Source organism: Mirounga leonina, unplaced genomic scaffold (genome assembly GCF_011800145.1).
Source record: "Mirounga leonina isolate KUSES-001 unplaced genomic scaffold, KU_Mleo_1.0 Mir_154, whole genome shotgun sequence".
Lineage (NCBI taxonomy): Eukaryota > Metazoa > Chordata > Mammalia > Carnivora > Phocidae > Mirounga > Mirounga leonina.
Genome location: NW_023270389.1, coordinates 6,196,324 through 6,215,775, shown reverse-complemented (window position 1 = coordinate 6,215,775; position 19,452 = coordinate 6,196,324). Strand labels below are relative to the sequence as shown.

General features: G+C 51.3%; 1 protein-coding gene across 2 annotated transcripts in view; it reads right to left on the bottom strand.

Moving 5' to 3' along the window:
- Positions 1-19,452, bottom strand: part of LOC118014032 (carboxyl-terminal PDZ ligand of neuronal nitric oxide synthase protein-like) — a 276,011-nt gene that overhangs the window by 193,026 nt on the left and 63,533 nt on the right. For both annotated transcript variants that reach the window (XM_035010032.1, XM_035010033.1), the window contains exon 2: positions 11,245-11,316. In XM_035010032.1, coding sequence (XP_034865923.1) covers positions 11,245-11,316 — 72 coding nt within the window. The remainder of the gene's footprint in view (positions 1-11,244; positions 11,317-19,452) is intronic.

Here is a 19,452-nt window from a genome sequence, read left to right as displayed (position 1 = left end):
TACTGTATCATCCATCACAGGCCAGGCACCCATCCCTGCCTTTTGTTCCCTTTCATTCCTACCAGGGCAACACCGCTCCTGCTTTCCCAAAGAAGAAGGAGCTGTTGAGGAATTCACCCCTTGGCTCTCAGGAGGATGACCACAGTCCAAGCCCTCAGACAGACAAATACATTGCGGTAAATGCAGAGACCGAGGTCTCTATAGAAGGAGAGCTCGCAGAAGGGATGAATGCGCCAACTGTCTTGTGGAAGATAAGCAGAAGTTCAGCTGAGTCCTGATGAGACAGACTCTGGCCGCGTTGAGAAGGGGGTGCCTTCCAGACAGGGGGCAAGAGCAGGAGCAGAGGCGGGCCCCAACAGGACCACCATCATGGCCTGAGGTTCCCAGCAGAACCCTGTGTGTCTTGCACAGATTTCAGACTCTAGCCCGTAGGCGATGAACCATCACCAAATGGTTTCGAGCAGGACAATTCCTGCAGACTTGCCTTTAGACAGAGGAGCCGGGCAGCCGTGCAGAGGACAGGGAGGGTGCGGTCAAGCCTGGGGCGCAGCCTCGGTGTGGGGGGCTACTGCAACAGTCTGTGCAGTAACAGGACATGGTCCTCCTCCCCAGGCAGGGGTTCACAGGAGACACACGTTTGAGCAATATTTGAGAGGTCCCATCGGTAAGGGTGACTGTGGGGGCAGTAAAGTGACCCTGAGGTTTCTGGCTTCCATTCCTGCATGGATAAGGTGCCTGCGATGAGGTAAGGAAACGTGAGGAGAAAAAAAGACTCAGGGGAGAGGGTTCACAGCAAAGAAAAGAGACTGTGGAAATGATGAATTCTGCTTTTGACACATCGAAGTGAAGGCGCCTTTGGGACTTCCAAATGGGGGCGTCACACAAGGATGTATGGGTCTCAAACTCTAAAGAGAAGTTCATAAAAATCAAATGATGGCCTTATTTACATCCAGTGCTGTACAGTCTGGCAGCGTTCCCAGACCGGAGAAAGGCACCGGCAGGGACACAGAAGACGCTGCCCGGACTGACGTTTGGTAACGCAGGGCCCGGCAGCATGTTCTCAGAGGACGTCTGAGCCAGGAGTAAGCGGGCTGCAGTCTCGTGCTGGTTCTGAAACCACAACCACCCCACGTTCAAGCTCTGGACGCAATCCCAGATTTCCCCCTTCCCAGCTCTGTGACTCAGGACGAGTGAGTTAGCCTCTCCTGGGCCTCGGTTTCCTCATCTGTAAAATGGGACAATGACCATGCCTATGCCATGCAGAGTTGTGGAGAGGATCAAGTCACGGCACACTTGTAAAGCTCTCTGCCAGAGCTCGACACCGTGACACAGCACAATCTCTATTCAGATTCGGCTGTTACTGATAAGGACAACGGCAAGATCATTAGCTGAGTGGGTCATTTCCCTCTGAGGACCTTATCTGTAAAGCAGGGATAAGACTCGCTTTTTATGGGGTTCCTGGAGACTCAAATTACAGGACAATGGACATGGACTTAACTATGAAGTACTCCTAAGGAACGGATTGGGCCGTTCAGCAGGGGCCCGAGAGGTCTCCCCCCCAAGCAGCTCAGGTCCTCAGTGAGCCGAGCGGAGCATCCCTGTCCTTGAGTGTGCGGCTCGGGATCCAAAGAGGAAACAGCTACACACGAAAGCCTGTGTGATGTGCTGAGTGCAAAGACATCACAGAAGAGCGTGCCACTCAATTAAAAGGAAGAAATTTGACATGTTACTATATGGATGGTCCCCGAAAACACTGTACTTAGCGAAATACGTCAAAGAAAGGCAAATATTGTAGGAGACTCCACTTACAGGAGGATTCTGGAAAAGGCAAAATCCTAGAGACAGCAAGCAGAATCGAGATTACCAGGGCCGGAGCGAAAAGAGGCGATTATTGTTTAGTGGGGACAGAGTTCACGTTGGAGACAGTGAGAAGGCTTCGAATATAGATAGTGCTGAAAGACACAGAATCAAATGGAAACACCGAATTTTAAAAGTCTCCCAGAGAGGGCGCCTGGGTGGCTCAGTTGGTTAAGCGACTGCCTTCGGCTCAGGTCATGATCCTGGAGTCCCTGGATCAAGTCCCGCATCGGGCTCCCTGCTCGGCGAGGAGCCTGCTTCTCCCTCTGACCCTCCCCCCTCTCATGCTCTCTCTCATTCTCGCTCTCTCAAATAAATAAATAAAAAATCTTTAAAAAAAAAAAAAAAAGTCTCCCAGAGGATTCTCAGGCCCTGGAGAACACACTTATAGATTGCAAGAGTGCCACGGAACCCCTTCTGAGAAGCCGTCATCTACAGAGGAAGGAAGAAAGTAACTGACGCACAAAGCTGAGGAGGTCTTTAACAGCGTACCTTGACTGGGTGCCAACTCCCCACTGTCCCTGCCTGATACACACTAGTTAGGAAGGGGGGGAGGGGGCACCTGGGTGGCGCAGTCGGTTGAGCATCTGACTTTTGATCTCGGCTCAGGTCGTGATCTCAGGGGGTCGTGGGATCGAGCCCCGCGTCAGGCTCCATGCCCCTCCTCCACCTCTCTAAAATCTTTTTCAAAAAAAAAAAAGAGGGGAAGGATCTATTATTTACTGAGCACAATCCCGGCGCGACAGGCTTTGCTCAGTGCTTTGCAGGGACACGTGTAGGTGTAAGAGACATCTGCCAAGACAGCAACCCAGTCTTATTGATGATTAACAAAGGCCAACAGGTTAAGAAACTTGTCATTCAGGCAGCAAACAGAGGACAGGATTTGAGCAGACGGTGTCCTGGCCCCCGACTAGAGCACCTTAATGAAAGGGTGGACTCTTCCCGATCCTTGCTACAAGCCGAACACTCTGATCCCACGGTGGGAGGCAGAACGGGGACACCCCCTCCCCATGAGGTCCCTGACCTGGTCTCCAAACCCTGTGAGTGTGTAACCCTTACACGGCAACAGGGGCTCTGCCCTGTCATTCAGTTACAGGCTCTGAGACGGGGAGACTAAGCTGGATCGTCAGGGGAGCGCAGGAAGGAAAGGCCTGTGTACTGACAAGGCTCCCGATGAGGGAAAGGGGAAGGCAGGAGGATGAGAGCAGAGGTCCCAGGGCCGGGACTGCTGGCTCGGGAGATGGAAGGAGGTCCAGGGCCCAGGAATTCAGGCAGCCTCTAGAAGCTGGAAAAGCAAGGGCACAGATTCTCTCCTAGGGCCTCAAGAAGGATAGCAGCCCCGCCAACTCCTTGATTTAAGCCCCATTTCAAAATTTTTGACCTCCAGATCTTTAAGACAATAACCCTGAGTTGTGTTACGCCCCTACATTTGTACTCATTTGTTACGGGAGCCACAAGGAGTAACAAGGCCGTGCTAAAGGTACCGAGAGAGGGGTCTGCGTTGCCCCCGACACTGTTCCGAGGCAGACGCGCCAGGCCGGAACTTGAGAAGGAGAAGCAGTACCGACAAAGGAGCATGTGATGCGGGAAACTGCGCAGGGAGAGGGTTACGTACGGGGGGCTGGGATGCCGTGGCTTACCCGCGGTGGGAGAGGAAGGCCGGCAGGGACAGGGGGCCCTCGCAAGCGCTGACGCTGCCCCTACAGCCCGCCAGCCCGCCCAGGGCCAGGATGTCCTCCCAAGAAGCACCCAGGGCCGTTTCATGTTGGGGTTGTTTTCCCTTGAGAAAAGGTTCTGGAAGAGTCAAGCAATACCAGAAGGGAGCTGTGGGAGAGGGGAGGGCTTGGCCACTTCCTGGTCACCAGTCCACTCTGTTCAAGGCCACGGACCACACCCACTCCCGAGCAGCCACGTTTGAGAAATCAAGTCACCACTAGACAGAAATCTCTGATCCCATACTGCACCCCTGTGAAAGCTGTGTGCAGTGTGGCCGAGAGTTCATCCAGCCCACAGCTGGAGGAGCGGCAACGGGAGACGAACCATCTTTGGGCGCATCTGGACGCAAGCACACACACGGCTTCAGGTCCAGGCTGCACTGGCTTCCGTGAGGCTGCGTCACGTTTCTACAGCAGGGGTCCATCCCCTGGTCTTCTCACGGCCAGAAATCCGGCATTCAGCCACAAGGACAGCTGTCTGTCCCCTTTCCGGCACCAAAGGCCCAGCAAGATGCCTCTCCCCTTCCTCACCTGAGGCTCCCCTTCTAGAAGCTAGGAGAGGCCCCACAGGTGAGGAAGGAACAGAACAGCAGGTGCCACGCTCGAGCCCAGCCCGGCTCTCCGCAAGCTGGAGCCCCCGCATTCCTCCTTCCCGGCCGCCCCTCGGCAAAACCTCCCTGGGTTTCACTGCTTGATGCTCACATGGTTATCATCGAAGATTCATTTTCTCAGTCACCCAACAGAAGTGCAGGCTGTCATGCTGACAGACTGCAAAGTCACTCAAGTGCTGCAAAGAGAGGGGTGAGATGCCCAAGGATGCAGGAAGGGACAAAATGACCTGTTGGGGGTGGGGAGGCCTCCCCAAGGAAGGGAGCTTTGCACTGAAATCTGTAAGACGACACTGGCCATTACAAGGACTTACATGGAGCAGCGTGCTGTCTCTCAGGGTATTTATCTGCATTTACAAAATGCTTTGAAACCCAAAAGAAGGTATAAAAATGATACAGATGATTGTAAATAGCCCTTTATGGCTTACAAAGTATCTTTTCATGCATTATGCCAGATCTAACAACAGCACCAGAGAGACACAAGAAGTATCATCCTCTCCCTTTTATAAACAAGGAAGCGGAAATTAATGGTTACACCTTCCATCAAGAAGACGCAAAGCCCGGCTCTCATTCGTCCTCACTGAGAGCTCTAACTGCACAGGGCTGCTTTCCCAGGGAAGCTGAAAAGTGCAGGGACAGGGACTGGCGATCACGTTGGGAACAAAAGACATGCAAATCATAGCACATATTTGCCCGCTGTGTTCCCCTCTGCACACAGCCAGCAGGGCGGAGCAAAGCCAGGAGGCTGGAGCCACCCTCCCCCTTCCACCAGAAACCCCCAAGCAAGCAGTCCCAGTTCGAACCAAACCAACCTGGGCTCACACAGAACTTGCCTCAACTTTGTCAAGGGTTCTTAAGCTGCACAGCTGGGGGAGGGTGGTCCGTATCCCGTATCCCCTCCTCTCTCCTCCTTCTTCCAGCTGGTACCTGCTCAGACAGCGGGATCGCTGGTAGACAACATGCAGGACAATCATCCAGTGCTTGCTTCTGGGGAGTATAAACTTCCCTCTTGCCTGGGTTGCTCCAGGGATCGGAGGTTAACACGGGAATCCCCACACCGGGCAGCCGACAGGGTGGGGAAAGGATCAGAGCCAGAATCGGAAGGCCTGCTGGGTTTGGTCTGAGCTCCCCTACTTGGGGTTGGTGGAACAGGCCCCCAAAGGTGTCCATGGGCTAACCCCTGGAACCTGTGACTGTTACCGTACGTGGCAAAAAGGATGTTGCAGATGTGAGTAAGAATCACGAGATGGGAAGATTATCCTGGACAGTGCAAGGGGGCCCAGTGTCATCACAAGGGCCCTTGTAAGAGGGAGGCAGGAGGGTTGGAGTCAGAGGAGGGGGTGTGGAGATGGAAGCAGAGGTTAATGGTGAGAACACAAGACAAGCAGCCTCTTGTGGGCAGCCTCTGGAAGCCGAAAAAGGCGAGGAACAGATTCTCTCCTAGAGCCTCCAGAAGTAACAGAACCTGGTGAAACTGTTCATTCTAGCCCTGTAAGACGAATTTCAAACTTCTGACCTCCAGGACCGTAAGCTAATGCCTCTGTGTGGGTTTTTTTTTTTTTTTTTTTTTAAAGATTTTACTTATTTATTTGAGAGAGAGAGAATGAGATAGAGAGCATGAGAGGGGGGAGGGACAGAGAGAGAGGCAGACTCCCTGCTGAGCAGGGAGCCCGACGTGGGACTCGATCCCGGGACTCCAGGATCATGACCTGAGCCGAAGGCAGTCGCTTAACCAACTGAGCCACCCAGGCGCCCGCCTCTGTGTGGTTTTAAACAAGTCTGGTGATTTGTCACAGCAGCAAAGACAGAATAGGAGGGAAACTGAAGCTTAAGTAAGACAGACCAAGGAGGGAACAGACCAGGGTCCCCTTGGCCTTGGGGAAGGGGGCACTTCCTGAATGAGCAAACAAAGAGGGCAGTGAGAGACCCCCAAAACCACGGCTACCCATGACTGCAGTTCCTTCTAACTCGAAAGGACCCCCAGAGCACACCAGAATTCATCCTCACTCCCCATCATGGAAACTCCCAGAATCGGTCTGAAGAAATCAAAAAAGCAAACACTGAGCAGTGACCTCCCCAGGACCTCACTCTGCAGCAGTGGAAGGTGCTGGGCCTCCGAAGATCCAGGCCCTCCACCTGTGCGGCCTTGGGCATCACTGTCCCCTCGGGAAAACCCAGCGGACAAATGGAGGACCTGCAATCATGGTCCCTCCAAATGATGAAGCGTGTGCTGGGGCCCCATGCGCCTGAAGTGTGGAACAACCCTATTCAATTGGGAAAACCACTTAAGTCACTCAGTAAAAATTCCCGGAGTCTGCAGAGACGGCCAGGCAGGAAGTGAAGCACTTGGGGCCCAGAGGTAGCTGTGAGGGGACATGTCCCCTGAGCCGCGACATCCTCAGCTGGGGGGCCACCCGGCTGTAGCATCTGCTCATCACGGGCTCCATCTCAGGAGCCCACAAGGCCTCCCTGTCTCCCCAAACTGGGCTAGACCTCCAGTTACACACTTCCTAACTTCTTGCCCCTCGCCTAATAACTTAAACAGTTATTCGTGTGCTTGTCTCGTCCGTGGCCAAATACCAGCACCCAACAGAATCTTCGGATGCCAGTGAAGCATACAGCACTCAAGAAATATCTGCAGAACGGAGGAATGAGCTGATGCACGTATGTCATGCCAGTGGACCATGAGCCAGGGGTCCCCGTCCTCCTCCTCTGCCCCATCCGCCTACCTCTCACACAGGAGAGCAACCAGGAACACACAGGGTGATCAAACAGACGCAAAAGCAGATTTAAGTTGTAAATGGTGGAGTTCTAAATAACGCACGAGTGACAGAGCAAAAGGAAGCACTGAACACCCTTTCCCAAGTGGGGCTGGCTCTCCTGCTCCTCGCTTCTTCCTCCGCCACCTGCCAGGTCTCAGGCTCTCATTAAACACCCAGCCCCAGGAGCAGGCCAACTCTGTACACCCCTAGGTCTGTAAGCCCAGGCAGAGGGACACAAGGGGACCAGGGCAGGCCGGAAGGGGCTCTACTTGGGGGGCTACATTCAGAGGTTTTCTAGTAAGTTCTGATGAGTCATCCACGTGGGTGCCACCTCCTATCAAGGACGGCGTAACACTGAAGCTACAGCCATTCACAACCCCAAGCCCCATCCTCAGAAGTACAAGGAACCTCCATGCCCTGGCAGGGGGCAGTTCAGCCAGGAAGCCTCTGTGAAGCAGTATGCTCTGCTTCCTGACACCCCCGAGACCCACCCCGCCCCCCGTGCTTAGTGGCTCCCACCCCAACAGATCCTTTCCAGAAAAGGAAAGCCCATCTATTTAAAGATCCAAGAAGGCACATGTTACTAAAAAAATAAATAAAAAATAAAAAATCTTGAAACCCTTGTGTGCACATGAGAATTTTAAATGATACAACCATTATAGAAGACAATACGAAACATTAAAAATAGAATTGCCACATAATTCAGCCATCCCACATCTGGGTATAGAGCCAAAAGAATTCAAAGCAGGATCTCAAAGAGATATTTGCACATTCGTGTTCATTGCGGCATTATTCACAACAGCCAAAAGGAAGAGACCCAAGTCCATCAACAGATGAATAAAGAAAATGTGTTAACTGCATACATACAATTGACTACTACACAGTCTCATAAAGGAAGGAAATCCTGTCACATGCCACAGCATAGATGAACCTCCAGGATATTATGCTAAATGAATTAAGCCAGTCACAAGATGACAAATACAGTAGGATTCCATTTATGAGGTATCTAAGCAGCCAAAAATCATAGAAACCAGAGCATAAAGGTGGTTGCCAAGGGCTGGGAGAAGAAGGAAAGGGAACTGGTGTTTCATACAGAGTTTGTTTTGCAAGAGGAAGAAGTTTTAGAAAGATCTGTGGCACGATGTGAACGACACTACTGAACTCTACATTTAAAAATGGTCACATTTAATGCTGTGTTTTTTAAACATTATTTTAAAAATCTTGAAAGTATATTATAAAAGGAAAAAGAAAAAAAAATGCTCAAAACAGGTAACAAATTTTAAAAGAAAATCTATACAGCCAGAGAACAAATGAGAAATGGGGGGCAGGGGGTGGGTGGTGGGGAGAAGATGAAGAACACAGTCAAATCAATGAAGTCCACATATTCAGTGCAGAGTCGACCCCACAGTGGGGAACTGAGGAAGGAAGAGGGGCCCATATACCTGCTGCGGCCCCAGCCCCAAGGATGAACGTGGACCCCCTCAGGCCAGTCGCTTCTCCTTCTGTGGGCTTCCCTCTGTCTACACTGCCCCATCCCCCGTCCCGTGCAGAGCACCGGAGAGATCGGGGAGACTGGCAAGTACCTAAAGGGCTTGGCAAGGCCTCCAGATGTAAGACACCGTGATCCTTATCACAGCGGCTTCTCGGAGGACCAGCCCTCTGCGCTGGCCATGCTGGGAGGCCTGTGTCTTCAGATCTGCAAGAGCATCCAGCCACCCAAACCCCAAAGTGTCCTGCCCAACGTTGGCCTGGCACCATTCCACATAAAAGAAAGTCAGGAACAGTCCTTTACACAGAAATCCCAGGCCTTGGTTCTCGACAACTATAATTACAGCCAAAACAGCTCTTTTGAAAGGGAGAGAAGCAGAGAAAACAGCAGCCTGGACCGAGCAGTGAATTGGGGTAAAACACACACCCAGAGTGCTTGCTGTTAGGGCGGCCCATCTACACAAGGGCCCGGCCAGCCAGGCCAAGCAGCTTTCTGGCCAATGTATTTCTCCGTCTAACTGAATGAGCTGCTTGCTCATTAAGCACTGGAAGCAGGTCACAGGCACAGGAGCTCCTGGGGGCAGGGTCACGTGGGCTAACAGGTGGCGAGGGCAGAGGAGACGGGGCCTCTCCAGCCCTGTAGGCCCCCAGCTCCCAGGGCACGACCAGTCCTACCGGACACCCCAGCTTTGAGGAGATGTTTTCTGCACAGGTCCACTCTATTCCATCTACAAAGGGGTGTTTCTGCTGTGGACTCCCTCACTAGGGAAGTCCCACATCCCAACACTTTGGTACAACTGGGCACGCATCACCCAAATCCGCATCAAAGAGCCGGTCACAGAGGTGCAGTCCCGTGCTGGGTGTGAGTCCCAGCTCCACCTCCTGATAGCAACTTGACCTAGAACCACTTACTGAGCCTCCCCAAAACTCTGTTTCCTCACCTACAAAATGTGATAATATCCTCATCTCGTCTAGAGTAGTTGCAAATAATAGATAATAAATTATTTCTAAACTAAAAGGCCAACAAAGCACCTGACATGCAGTATTACTCCTGACAGCTAATATTAACAGAGCTACGACTCTAATTATGATAAGGGTATTCATGACAACATACTTCCTGTGTCTTAGTCCAATATGAAGAAAAGAGGGACATTTTTGGTGAAACCCCAAGGACAGGCCAGCCCCAGGTCCAGGCCTAATAGCTGCTGAGGTGCCAACCTCAGTGAGAGCAGTAGGTCATCCCAGCAAGGGGAAGCCCCACCTGACACCCCCTACCCAAGGCCGCTGTGCTCTCTGAGCAGAAAGAGGAAGGAAGAAAAGAGGAGAGACCTGGGAATATACTGAATGGCAAGCCAGAAGCCACGGGGACAAAGGATCTCACATGGTCTCTCGACACCAAGTGGGGAACTGCACTCAGGCCACATGCCCACCACTTCCTAGACCCTGGGACTCCTCACGACCCCTCCAAGTTTCAGTTTAATCTCAAAAATGAGGGTAACAAGACCCACACTCCCCAGCTTGCTGTGACCATTGAACGAACCCATGTGAAAGGGCTTTAAAGCAACTCCCACATCCATGAAAAATGGCATTGTTGTTTTTAATAGTTTCGACAAATTCAACTTAATAAAAAAAAAATGCTGAAGGACTGGGAGGATCAAGGCAGTGAAAACATTTTTTGTTTGTTTGTTTGTTTGTTTTTCTTAAGTGGGCTCCACATCCAGCATGGAGCCCAACACAGGGCTTGAATTCATGACCCCGAGATCAAGACCTGAGCTGAGATCAAGAGTCAGACACCTAACCGACTGAGACACCCAGGCACCCCAAAAAAGTTATAAGTTACTTAATAAGCTAATGAGACGCTCAGAGAAAGAGGAGCAATATTAATTTTCTTCCCAAACTAATGTCATTGAACTGAGATTTCTGTGGATGAGATGAATTGGCTGGAAGTAAAATTGGCAAAAAGCCAACTGAAGCTCCCAACATCTGCTATGTTTTCTATTTAGGTAGTAGATTCTTCTGGAGACAAAGAGCCCAAACCAGGCTGCATCCAGGATGACCGATCCAGCCACCTCCAACACCCATTTTCTCCAAAAAGTCCTGCAAATCCATTCGACCAATCCCAAACCTACCTTCGAAATGTACAACTTTAAAGTAGCTTCTATTTCAATACAGAGTACATGGACAAATTCCTTCACTGTGATCAGAAGACAACTTAATTCTGGTTCAATCTCTGCTCTGTGTACCAGAGTCAGAAAGCAAAAGGCTGGAATGTTTACCAGACTCTGCTAGAAGATCCCCAAAATGCCAGAAGAGAACGTACACACAGAGCCTAAAGCAACTGACCACAGAAATTTTGCTGAAATCCCACAATTTGTCCTTAATAATTCAAGTCAATCTTATATACCACAATAAGTTGCTTTACTTTTTTAATGTTTTGAGCCAGTTAACAACTAATTATCAAACATTTTCCCTAAAATCTGAATAAACAAAGATCCTTCACCATTCTCGCTTACTCCCTGGCAGACCCCACACATCCTCAAGGTACTGCATCTCCGTTCCAGAAGCAACAGGCCAGGAGGGGGGGGAGGGAGAAGAGTTTCCACCCCCCACCACCATCACATCCATCTTAACCTTGGCCTTTAATCAAGATCAACCACCCAACTCAGAACGGCTTCCCTGGAGAGTATAGGGAGAGGGGTCTGGGGTTTGCCATGGGTGCAACCATCCACTCTGGAACCCCCAGCACCATCTAATGGGCCGACAGCGAAGATGCTGGGGTTCTGACTCCACACAGCGCCCTCTCCAGCCACTCACCCGGATCCGGCGCATGGCAGCCACGATCTCCACTCTGCTGTTGGGCCTCGGCACATCCAGGCTTCCGACGTACTGCAGGGAGGAAGCAAGCACTCAGTGAGAGGAGAACAGCAAGGGTCCCTGGTCACAGGATGTTAGCAGAAGGAGGACATCCAGTTAAGCTCCCTATTTTGCAGAGGAGGAGAGAGCCAAAGGAGTGTCTTGTTCCAGGACAACTTTTAACTTTATAAAAAGCAACTAAAACACAAACCACTGCTTCCTCTCCCATCCTGCTCTTGATCAGAAATGCAACGGAGTCCAGTGTTTCACCGAGCAGCCTCCTGAATCAGAAAGACTTGGCTGTGATCAATCTCCCACCACTGTCTTTGGGGCGAGGTACTTTGCCTTTGTCTCATCGGTAAAACGGGATTTCAGGAAAGATCAAACAAGAGAAGGTATAAATCTCTTACACGAATATGCTTTGTTTATATTAAAGCATTCCCCACCCCAAAAAAGGGAATATATGCTTTTTTTCAATTAATGGCATTTCACTGAGTTAGCCCTGGATGTTATAGAGACCTCACACACTTGACTAAGCTCCCAATTGGCGGAAAGGAACACCCTAATTATATTTTATTTAAAAATTGAATCTTCTAAAAAATTTTTAATCTCCTACAACTTTTGAGTTATTTTTAAAACCAAATGACATCCAGGTTAATGTTTAATATATGGATACTTCCTCCCAGTACACTATTCAAATAAAGCAGAAATACACAGAGCAAAAGAATAAAGTCCCCCACCACCACCACCGAGAGTTTGACATACACCTTTTTGTGTGCTGATGGACAGATATATTCATAGACACAGAGGAATTTATTTTATGTAAACAAGGTTCACTCTTCACATTTGTTCTGCATGTTGGGTTTTTTCGTTTTTGTTTGTTTTTTGCTCTAAATACAACTTGGGCATTTTTCTCTGCCCACGCACACAAGTCGGCACGTTACCTGCAATGGGTCCCCTATTGACAGACGCCTACCCTCTGTCACTAGTAACGACACGGAAACACCACCGGTAACAACACGACCCCATCACCTACAGAGCTCACAGCTCACCCAAGGAGCTCTGGAGGTTGGACTTCTACAAGTAGGATTGCTATATCAAAAGTACACAAGTATCTAGAGATCATTCCTTAGTAGGATGACACAAGAAAAGAGCGGGGGACGTTTTTTAAGCACGTATGATATCAGTTCTTCATACACGCCATCCCGTTCCATACTGACCTATTGGGTCTGCCTTTCCTTTTTACATTCAAATGATATAAAATAGCCTGGGGGATGTCCTAGGAATTAACAGCCCCAAAATAACTTAAAAGTCTACCTAAGCAAAGACTGAATTAATAGAAGATAAGAGGATAGTCATCCCGTATTTCCTGTGGTCGCAGGAAGAGAAGGTTCTTTCTGAAATTTGGAGCTAAGGCTAGCTCCAGTAAGGAAGGTTCCAAGAGCTGAAATACTGCAAAGGACTTCCCCCAAGATTGATCCAGTGTGTGTGCGCTCATACCCTGAGGCACGTTCCCGGCAGCCATCTGGGCCCAAGGCGGACGGCCCCACCACAGCGTGCAGGAGCAGTGAACGTGTTGACAAAGCACCTGGCAACGTGCTCAGGTACATGAAGCCCCCTGGATCGAAGAGTGTGATAGGATTTAAACATGGTTGGGGTCTCTCCCTTCTGAGCTCTGCTGGGGCCCTGCGGACATGTCCGTGACCGACACATTCCAGAACAACACGAGGCCCGGGTTTGTGATTGCCCAACATCACAGAAGCTCCAGCAGTTTCCATACTCGCGGTCCCGGGCCCTTCCTGTCTGAAGGCTCCTGCCCTGAACTCCGAGCACTCAGATCTCCAGGGGCTTGTGTTCCCTCAGCCATCATGTGAGAGCCAGGACCTCAAGACCTAGCAAGGTCACTCATTACAGGTGAGCCTGAACTGTCCCCCCAACACTGACCCCTGCCACACACCAGGAGGGCCTGCTCCAGTGAGATCCACACCTGAGCCGGAACACAAGTGCCCCGTCCCCACCGCTACCTCCACCCAACCCATCTCTCCCCCTCCGGAAGGGAGACTGCTGGGCAGAGAACCCCGAAGCAGTCAGGAAACATGGGGTGCAGGGAGGACGAAAGAGAGGAGAGGGAGCTTTCTGGCTTTGGACAGGTTTCTTAAAAGAAGCTTACACGAGGAAACCCATCATCTCTACCTGCCTCCTCCACGCCATCGCCACCCCCCACGCTGGTACGAGTGCACGTACACGCTATACACCTTCACACGCGTGCAAGGCACATGGCCCACAAACACACTCCTCTCACACCCACATGGTCATCACACACACTAATAGTTTACAGTCCATTCACACCACTCACGCACGCACTGGTCTGCCTTCCTTCCCAGTCGCCTTTCTGAGAATCCATCCAGAGCAGGTAACCCACAATAGACGCACCTTAGGGTCAAACAGATTAAAAGGAAACCCAAGGTATGGTTCAGGTCCACATCTAGTCAAAAGCTAGTCACACTAACGATGTGAGTCACAATGCAGAACCACAGTGCCAGGGGAGCAGGGGAGAGGTCGGAAAGCCCACTCCTCAGTGCAAAACAAGACCTGAAAGTCAATGCTGCTGTACGTGCAAGTCTGACCTCACAACGACCTGGGGCAAGCACGAAGCACGACCACCTCCACAACGGACTACAGTCCATCGGAGTCTCGATCTTGAGACAGAGCGAGTGCAGGACCCAGTCCAAGCCGAGACCCACCTGCTAGAGGCTGGTCCTTACAACCACTCAGCTTCCGCGGCCAAGCTCACCATCATTTCTGGGGTGAACAGGACAGGACCTTCCCACGCTACTTTGGAAAGTTGGCTCCCAGGCCTGAACTTCGTCCACCTGCCGAGCTAAGAACCTTTCAAGATCCTTGCTTCTGTCACCTCCTGCAAGGATCAGGCAAAAGCCTGCCTTCAGTCTAAGGCTGACGCCCAGTGACGGGTTCTTGCTCAGAAACGGCATCCCCTTTATGTGCCTCTCCTGCAGGATACTGGGTGCCGAGGGCTCCCGTGACAACAAAGGCAGGCCGGCTCCGTGCCTGGGAATCAAAGAAATCGTTTCCAGGAGGGAAACTCGTGTTCTTTCTCCTCCCCGCCCCCCACGGCATGCTCCTCACTTAGGCTCCTGGCTTAGGCTCCACCTTGATTAACAGCCCCCAGAACATCCACCGTCGATCATTCAAGCCTGAGACCTGGGGGTCATCCCGGAACGAGCTTCCCCTCTACCCCCACCTCATCCCACAAAACCCTTCCTTCTGACTTCATCCAGTGTCCCTCGTGGCTTTCTCCACTGTCCCTGGGGCCCCTCCAAACCACTCCCCACCAGGCTGTCAGAGTGAGCGCTCTCCAATGCAAACCCGCTTGCATCACCCCCTGAAGACCCCTGCACACTCGCACCAACTGCTCTGAAGAGGCCCCTCAGAGACCTTGGTGTGGCTCCCCCTTCCCAGGTGGCCCGCACGGCGCAGCTTCCTCTCACACCGCCGGCCCCTCCATTGTCGGGCAGGGCCTCAATATGCGTGCCCTTGCCTGCACGCGGAACGCTCCTCTTCTGTGCTCTCTCTCTCTCTCCCCCCAGTCCTCCACTATCCACGGCCCTCAACACATGGCCAAGTACACGACTTCCTCGTCACCGGTGACCCACGCCTGCCTGACCGGAATCCTCTGACAAGGAACCCATCGACCCCCAGCGCTCCGAGGAGGGGCAGGAGAGGCCTGAGCCCCGGACTCTGCCTCCCCGGCCAGCTTCCTCCCGTCAGCCGTCCCAGCCTGTGCCGTCCCCTCCGCTGTGACTCTATAAACTCCCCCTGACATTCGTGCTGGCGCCTGAGCTGGACCCAAGCCAGATGCTCTTACGGTAGCACACCCAATGCCTGGCTTACCAGGAGATGAAGTACCTCAGACCTTTCTGCTGGCTGATTCTTAGCCACCTGGCCTTCCGTAAGACTTCTGTAGGATTCTGTAGGAATCCTGCTGTGGGGCATCTCAGAGGGCTGCTATTCAGAACATCTATCACGGAGCTTAAGGGGAGAATAAAGGAGTTTTAAAATATCCAGACCTACTTCTTTTTCATGAGCATCCAGAAAGAAGACGAAAAGAAAAAAAGGAAAAAACTAGAAGGAGGATGCAATTTGTAGTGGGTAATCAAGATACAAAATCACCTGTGTTCATTTTATCTGCAGCTTCATCTTCCAGATAAGCAGGAAGTAGCTGCAAACAAGGTTAAACCAAAGGACTTCTGATATTTTTTGTGAGTTTCTGGACAACCTCAGCCTTGGTGCTAGATTAATACCTCCTGAAATTACGTTCATTTTCTTGCTTCCACTTTCTGGAGATTAACTTCTAGAGACGCTGATAAACTGCATTGTATATAGGATCCCCTGGTGCGTGACTCACAACACTAAAAGGCAGCAAGACTTAACAGCCACCCATGGACTTGTTAGACGTTCTGCCATCACCTTCTTCAGGAACTCCCTTTAATTTACAAGGTTTCTGTCAACTGTTTCCAGAAACCAAAAAAAAAAAAAGAATCACACACACAAAACTGATATAGGAGTCAAAAATAAATGTATGAGATGATCCTGCCTCTGATAATGTTGGAGGAACTGTATCACTGGACTAGGCCTCCGACAAGCAATAAATATGATGTCTGGACAAGATTATTAAAAAAAATAACAATTTTGCAGAGAATGTACAAAGAGTGAACTGAAAAACCAGCTAGGATGTTAGTTAATAATACCGTATCATTATTGACTCAATCGTAACAAATGCACCGCCCTAATGCAAGATGCTAAGAGGGGAAACCATGTGTTTGGGGGGTGGGGGTGCGGAGGCAGTAAGGGGTATATGGGAACTCTGTCCTTGCCACCCAATTTTTCTGTAACCCTAAAACATGAAGTTTGTTACTTGAAGTCCTAAGAATAAGCTTGAAGGCCCTGGAGAGAGACCAAGAACAGGCAGGGCTTGGCATGGAATCCTCCCTGAAAGGAGGCGACTGCCCTACACGAGACTCGGTTTGTGTTGTTTGCACAGCACCAGCTGGCTGGAGCTCGGGCCTAGAAGCCCAGACAGCCTGGGGGGTGTGGACACCAGAGATGGGATAGCCAGAGGAAGTGGCAAATGGGGGGCAGAAATCCCCAACAGAAGGGGGTCCTACAGGGTGACCCCCAAATGTCAACCCCAGCCGGCTCCGTGGATGACCTCCAAACTACACATTTGCATGGGAGATTCCAAGGAGCCCAGGAGAAGGTGGCAGCTGCCCTCCCAGATTTGGGATTTAAGACCAGCCTCATTAACCATCGCGGAGAACAAAAACAAACACTCTTCAGAGGAGAATAGCAGAATCTTGTGGCAAAAGGCTGTTAAAGCCCTACTGACTGGCCAGCATGGGCAAGGCCACAGGGAAAGGCCACTGGGCCACATTCTTCTGGGGGCAAAAGGGCCCCCGGTGCAATGTAAAGTTCCCTAGATTCTGCCTTCCCACCTGTGATCTTCTGAAAACCACTCAGCCCCTGTTAAACAGCTCCAGCCCACGGTGAACACCACGTGAGATTCAGGAGGATGCCCCTCTTGTCAGAGAAGGACAAAGAGGCCCAAAGCAGACAGGAGAATGCAGAGGGAGGGCTAGATCTCCCCAGCTCCTGACCTCCTTGCCTGCCTCTGAGCCAACACTCTCCTTTCGGGTCCAAATCCAGCCTGACTTTTGTTCTGTCACCCTGCCAACCTTCTCATATCCCTCCGGTTTCCTGGCCACACTGTATCCTCTTCTCAAAAACATGCCCAACTAGTCTGATACCTGCTGGAATCTAGAATCCACCAGTGGGGGACCCATCTGAACTAGTCCCTTAACCAATCCTGTCCTGATACCTTCTAAAAACTTAGAATCAGCGGCACCTGGATGGCTCAGTCGGTTAAGCATCTGCCTTGTCTGCCTTTGGCTCAGGTCATGATCCCAGGGTCCTGGGATCGAGCCCCATATTGGGCTCCCTGCTCATCGGAGTGTCTGCTTCTCCCTCTCCCTCTGCCCCCTCCCCTGCTTGTGCTCACTCTCAAATAAATAAAAGCTTTTAAAAAAAATTTTTTTTAAATAAAAACTTAGAATCATAGAAGCAGAGGACTTTAAATCCTGCCAGTCCTTCCTAAATGTCTGCCATTATGACCCAACCAAGCTGCTCTTTTTCTCATTCGCCCTTTGCTTTCCTTCCCAGCATCTGTGGTTGCAGGGTGTGCCTCATTCACAGTCATCATCGGCCTTCTCCAGGAGAATGGGAGCTCCTGGAGGGCCAGCCAGGCCCTTGCCCACTCCGCCCCCGTCTCCCCAGCGCTCAGACCAGGGCCTGGCAGAGTAAGACACAAGTATCTGCCAAGTGAAGGAGGGGGCAAGGCAGCTCGCACCGGTTCGGGGACCTGCCCAAGTCACAGAATTCGGGCTGAGCAGCCCACCCGCCCCGCACCAAGCGGGCACCCCTGCTCCAACGGGAAAGTTCCCCCCCCCCCCCCATCAAAAACGGCTCTTGGTGCCCAGCCGAGCGTCCTGTTGAGCGGGATTATGAATGTGACCTGGGTGAAAGTTCTCGCCTCATTTAGCATCGAACAAAGCAGCATTAACAGCAGGCTGCAGCGGCCCCAGATTCCAGGGCACACACTCAGCCAATGACCTTCTGCTAACCGCTCTGGGGGAGGGGAGGAAAAACGTTGCCTTGGGGTGTCCCCCTCCCCACTTGAGGCCTGCTCTGTGTTCTCCAGGTGTGGAGGTGTGCGGGAGGGGGCACAGGGACTTCGAAGTACCCATATGGACATTTACCAGTGTCCTTACCCCTGACAGCAACAAGGCAGAAGCCTTGGGGCAGGTTTCCCCCACCCCTCCTCTCCCTACACACACACACACACACATACAACCAGAAAAGCTTCCAAAATGCTTGAAATGCAGCTGCACACCACGTCTTTATTTATTTGTAGTCTAAAAGGAAAGAGGCATTTATATTTCTTCCTCTCTCTCCCAGCCCATCCAAAAAAGGAAGTACTATTTGAGGGCCATCTGATGTGACTGTGTCACTATTGATCAGGGGCTCAGCGGGGGCCGATGAATGTGCCGGAGATCACAGCAGAATCCTTCCTGCTCCTCACATGAAGGGCTGGGTGCAAAATCATTGTGGTGACTTGTCTTTATGCTAATGCCATGCGCCTCTCTACAAGGGACAGAGGGTCGGGCTGAACCATCCAGCAAGCCCATGGAGAGGCTCTTTGGGTTCTTTTAGTCCATTAGCAAAAGCTTAGATGGGTTGGCCTGATTATTTCTCTTTATTATGAGGATCTGAGGGATCTGGGCAAAGGGGAGAGAAAAAGCAGTAAGACAGGAAAAAGTGTTCTGGTCTTTCAACTAGCAGCTCCCGAATGAAAGCCTCAGCTCCACATGAAAATCTGGCTTGCGGGCGAGCGGCAGAAGCCAAGAAGCATGTTCTGCCCTGCCCATCTGGGGGGCTTACTTGGCCCGTGGGTTACTTCTCTTCTGGGGGGATGAAAAAGCACAAGGGGGTGACACGGTGACAGCAAAGTGAAACGTTTACCCAGGCTATGTGATAATTAAGTCACCAGCTGTGAAACAACCAGGTAAACCAGGAATGGGAAGATGAACAAAGAATACCACGAGATCAGAGGGAAAGTCAGACCCCCAAGGACAGAGCTCAAGTGGCCATCAAGGGCCATTTGAGCCAAACCTTCATTCTACAGAAGGCAAAACTGGGGCTCAGAACTGAATCACAGCTCTGAGTGGCAGGATCAGAACCAATGTGCATCTCGCTATCGTACATCCCACCCCCCACCCCCCCAGATAGAGCAGCAGGGTAACACAGTCAGTGCCCCACCAAGGCCTGGTTCACGACATTGAACTCAGGTGGAGCTGGATCAGGAGGCCTGTGCACAGGCACCCGAATGGTCAGGAGCCAAAACACAAACCAATGACCCACCACAGGGCAAGGGGAGAAGGACATTCATCCAAGGACTTTGGGAATGGAATTGTGGAAATAGAGAAGACGACCCTGGAGATGATGCTGGAAAGAGGTCCCCTAAGCATTCACCTCGGGGCAGCACCAACATTCTGTACCAGCTGAACTCTAAGTATTTAACCTCTCCAAGCCTTG